Here is a 4,139-nt window from a genome sequence, read left to right as displayed (position 1 = left end):
ATATCTGTCTAATATCCAACGTCAAACGTCGAACCAACTTATATAAGTTATCGGTCACCATGGGCAAGACCAAAGAGCTGTCAAAGGATGTCAGAAACAAGATTGTAGATCTGCACAAGGCTGGAATGGGCTACAAGACCATCAGCAAGAAGCTTGGTGTGAAGGAGACATCTGTTGGTGCGATTATTCGGAAATGGAAGAAATACAAAACAACCATCAATCGAGAAAGTGCTGTGGTCAGATGAGACCAAAATTGAGCTCTTTGGCATTAACTCGACTCGCCGTGTTTGGAGGGAGAGAAATGCTGACTATAACCCCAAGAACACCATCCCTACAGTCAAGCACGGAGGTCGAAACATTATGCTTTGGGGCTGTTTTTCAAAGGGTACAGGACGACTTCACCGCATTGAGGGGCAAATGAACGGGGCCATGTACTGTAAAATCTTGGACGAGAACCTCCTTCCCTCAGCCAGAACGCTGAAGATGGGGCATGGATGGGTCCAAGGCAACAAAAGAGTGGCTCAAGAAGAAGCACATTAAGGTCATGGAGGGGCCTAGCCAGTCTCCAGACCTCAATCCTATAGAAAATCTGTGGAGGGATATGAAACTTCGAGTTGCCAAACAACAGCCAAGCAACCTTAAGGATTTAGAGAGGATCTGTAAAGAGGAGTGGACCAAAATCCCTCCTGAGATGTGTGCAAACCTGGTGACCAACTACAAAAAACGTCTTACCTCTGTACTTGCCAACAAGGGTTTATGCACAAAGTATTAAGTCGTGTTTTGCTTGGGTATCAAATACTTATTTCACTCACTGAAATGCAAATCAATTTCTAACCTTTATATAATGCGTTTTTTCTGGATTTTTTGGTTGGTATTCTGTCTCTATCCGTTAAAATAAACCTACCATAAAAATTACAGACCCTTCATTTTTTTGTAAGTGGGCAAACTTACAAAATCAGCAGGGGATCAAATAAATATTTTCTCCACTGTATGTGTAGTCATTAAAATCTGTAAGTGACGAAAATCAACTAGGTATAACACGCCCTTAGTTTGTCGATGAGTCACATTAATTGTTAGGAAGCTTGAAAGTAAATGGTTATTTTAGGAATGGCTTTACTTGCAGGTGTTCAACATGGCAACATGGAACATACTCTCTTATATTGCATATGTTCGACAATCGACACTTTCACTCAGTAGTTTCCAGTAATAAAGATATAATGTATTGTATCATTTCAAAATGTATTTTTTAAGTACAGTTTGAGAAACTGTTGAAGGACTTCACATTTGTTTTGAAGCTGATGTGCTGGACAGTCCTTCAACACCCACTACTGATCAATAACATGAACTACATATCATTAATTAAACATGACAAAAAATGTCTAAAATGCAAAAACAAAATCTTCTAAAACATTAAATGAAAACCGTTAACATCATCAGCTTAAAGAAAACTATTTGTGTACTTCAAACAAATGCATGCTATTCAAGAACTAACGCCATTAAAACACTTTTGGCAGGACTTCTTTAATAGTTTTATTCCATAAGTTAACAACCAAACAGTTTCATGTTTGCTGATATGAATTTCCTGCAAAAGACAGAGTGAAAGACCAGAAAGCAGTGAATTGTCTACAGTGTGATCCAAATCAAGCGGTTTATTGGTTACATAAAGCAAAATACAGATATTCAGGGGAAGATTTACAGAGAGGACATGGGGAATGATGCTCCGGTGGTCCAATCAGTGGGCAGGCTCTGTGAGAAAAGGAAAGTCACATTAGATACAGAATATTTTTTTATATATCCCAGAAATATTTTTTTTTAACAAAGCCTCAAACTATCCTTTAGACCAGGGTTTTTCAATCTTTAAGATACTCCAAATATGATCATACTTGTGCAAGAGAACCCCATCCTAAAATTTAAAACACAGCTATATACTTTCATGTATAAAGACCCAATGGGGTATGTGTCGAACATCACCTGACCAAACCGAAAAACAGGTCTCATTGCTTCTGCTTGTTAGAGAAAGTGTAACAGCATTATGAACTGATGGTAATATCTATGGACTTTTAAGGTAATCGGTTAACCTACCTAGTTTTTTATTGTTGCCATTTTATTCAATCTTAACTTCAGAATGTTAGTGAGAAGAAGAGAAAACAAACTCCTAGATATCAATCTGCATATGTGATGGACATCAGTTATGATCATCTTCAGTATCTGCTTTGAAGCAATCTAGAGTAAAACAGCTCCATATTTAATGAAGCACATGCAAAAGGCCTGAACTGGGAGTGACGTGACCCGTTTTACAGCATGCAGAAGTTTGTTGTGCATAACCCCCATTTATATACTGTGAAAAGTTATTACGAATGTGTAAAATATTATTTGGAAAATATTTAGTTGCTTAATTTTTTACTTCTCACTATAATACTTACACATCTATTATTTATGAATCTTATTTTTACATTTTTGTTTTCTCTAAACTTTTTTCTACCTAACACCTAAAACTCCCATGTGGAGCAAAGTTTGAAAGCCTCTCTCCTAGACATTTTTCCCTTAGAAAAAAAAAATCTGCTTATACTTACTTGACTGCACTGCTTTCTTCTTTCCTGCAAAACAGCAATATTATTGTTAACATTTAATAAGAGCATTAGCAAGCTCTTAAAGTCAAGTCTGTCACCTTGAAAAGGACACTAGAAGTTTCTTAAAAATATTGTGTAACAAAACTGTCTATGAACATGGGCTATGCTTAGAAGATACATAAGATAACATACAAATTAATAATTTAACGACAAGAACAATGTTTACGAAGTACATTGTTATAATATGAACCACTAAATAAAGAAGGGTTTATTACATTTTGACAGTATGCACACTACTAAAGAGCTCTTCAACAAACTTGACCTCTCACCTCCATATGAAAGTTTGTAGTACATGAAAGTCATGATTCCTACACCAACCCACATCTCCTGGTATGCTTTGGTGTAGTAGGGGGCCACCTTAGTCCACCAGCCAGCCAATGCACCACCTGCCATCTAGTGATCAAAACAAGGATGCATGAACATTTGTCTAAAAGGCTTCAGAAACATGTAACATTACCATACATATGTTTGAACGTGCAAATGCTATGAGCCACGTTATAAGAATGACCCACAGAGTAACACGACTCAAACAGCACTTTCAAGGACATTAATCATATATTCATAGACCAGCTCGAGAAAAATGAACACTATTAGACTTTAATATACGGAGTCATTAAGATAGAGGCTAAAACACTCCAATCTATTTCACTGTCAATATAGCGAGTTCATGCCAAGCTCAGTTCAGTTTAAAGATAACGCGTCACTTGAAGAACAGCAGCTCTTTTCACCGTCTAATACAGAAATAAAATTATCGTAGAGATTATGAAAAACATTCCGCGGTTCATGCGTGCCATTCAAGTGTCAAGCTTGAGCCATTATTAACCAATGTTGACTCATGTAAGGCGCTCGGCAAGGCCTTATATGGTCCAATAACCGAAACAGATACGGTAATGTTTTAAACGACAGGGAATCTTCTTGAAATGGTCAGTGCTAAATTAAAATATGCCAACTGAAAACATATCGATTTATTATAAGAAAACGTACTCGCCTCTAGTATATAAGTGCACTGGACCACACGGAGAAGGTCACTCACTGTTCAGCGAGAGCTCAGTAGGGGAGACAGCGGAAGAGCTTCTTCTTCTTCTTCTTTTTTGGTGTTTACTGGCGGTTGGCAACCTAACTGACTGGTGCATTACCGCCACCGACTGGAATTAAGTATGGATCAGGATTTTGCTTGTAGGACAAAATAAACCATAAAAAAAAAACAATCAAAACAAAATAAATAAACTAGCAAATTAAAACAAAACAAACAAATAAATAAAAAACTATCAAAAAGACTATATTCTTTTATATGAGTCGATTTAATCATGGTGACAAAAAAAAAACAATGACATGATTCCGTACTATAATCCCCTGTTTTAAAGCTGTGTCCGAAATCGCATACTTCCATACTATATAGTAGGCGAAAAACAGTATGCGAGGCGAGTAGTATGTCCGAATTCATAGTATTCGAAAAACAGTAGGCTAGAAGTACCCGGATGACCTACTACTTCCGCCCGAATTCCGTAG

The 4,139-nt window shown here is 37.1% G+C and overlaps 1 protein-coding gene across 3 annotated transcripts; it reads right to left on the bottom strand.

The window, feature by feature from the left end:
- Positions 1–1,517: 1,517 nt before the first annotated feature.
- atp5mj (ATP synthase membrane subunit j) lies at positions 1,518–3,756 on the bottom strand. Of its 3 annotated transcripts, none has more exons than XM_016277426.1 (4): positions 3,619–3,736; positions 2,900–3,023; positions 2,574–2,597; positions 1,518–1,746 (listed from the first exon to the last, which is right to left on the bottom strand). In XM_016277426.1, the coding sequence occupies exons 2-4, from the start codon at positions 3,021–3,023 to the stop codon at positions 1,733–1,735; spliced, it is 162 nt and encodes a 53-aa protein (XP_016132912.1). In that variant the 5' UTR covers positions 3,619–3,736; the 3' UTR covers positions 1,518–1,732. The 3 variants fall into 3 exon arrangements, with proteins under 3 accessions (XP_016132912.1, XP_016132911.1, XP_016132910.1); XM_016277425.1 differs by having other exon boundaries at positions 1,684–1,746; positions 3,664–3,756; XM_016277424.1 differs by having other exon boundaries at positions 1,684–1,746; positions 3,615–3,750.
- Positions 3,757–4,139: the final 383 nt, after the last annotated feature.

The sequence above is a fragment of the Sinocyclocheilus grahami genome, unplaced genomic scaffold, assembly GCF_001515645.1.
Source record: "Sinocyclocheilus grahami isolate Dianchi unplaced genomic scaffold, SAMN03320097.WGS_v1.1 scaffold111.1, whole genome shotgun sequence".
In the NCBI taxonomy this organism is placed as follows: Eukaryota; Metazoa; Chordata; class Actinopteri; order Cypriniformes; family Cyprinidae; genus Sinocyclocheilus; species Sinocyclocheilus grahami.
Note: the sequence above shows the minus strand (reverse complement) of the source record. Positions and strands in the feature narration are given on the sequence as shown.

Bases quoted from the DNA above. Each gene is read 5' to 3' on its own strand.
- atp5mj (XM_016277425.1), bottom strand. From the start codon at position 3,023: ATGGCAGGTGGTGCATTGGCTGGCTGGTGGACTAAGGTGGCCCCCTAC. The intron at 2,598-2,899 runs GTGAGAGGTCAA...GCTGTTTTGCAG, and splicing joins CTACAAACTTTCATATGGAG to GAAAGAAGAAAGCAGTGCAG.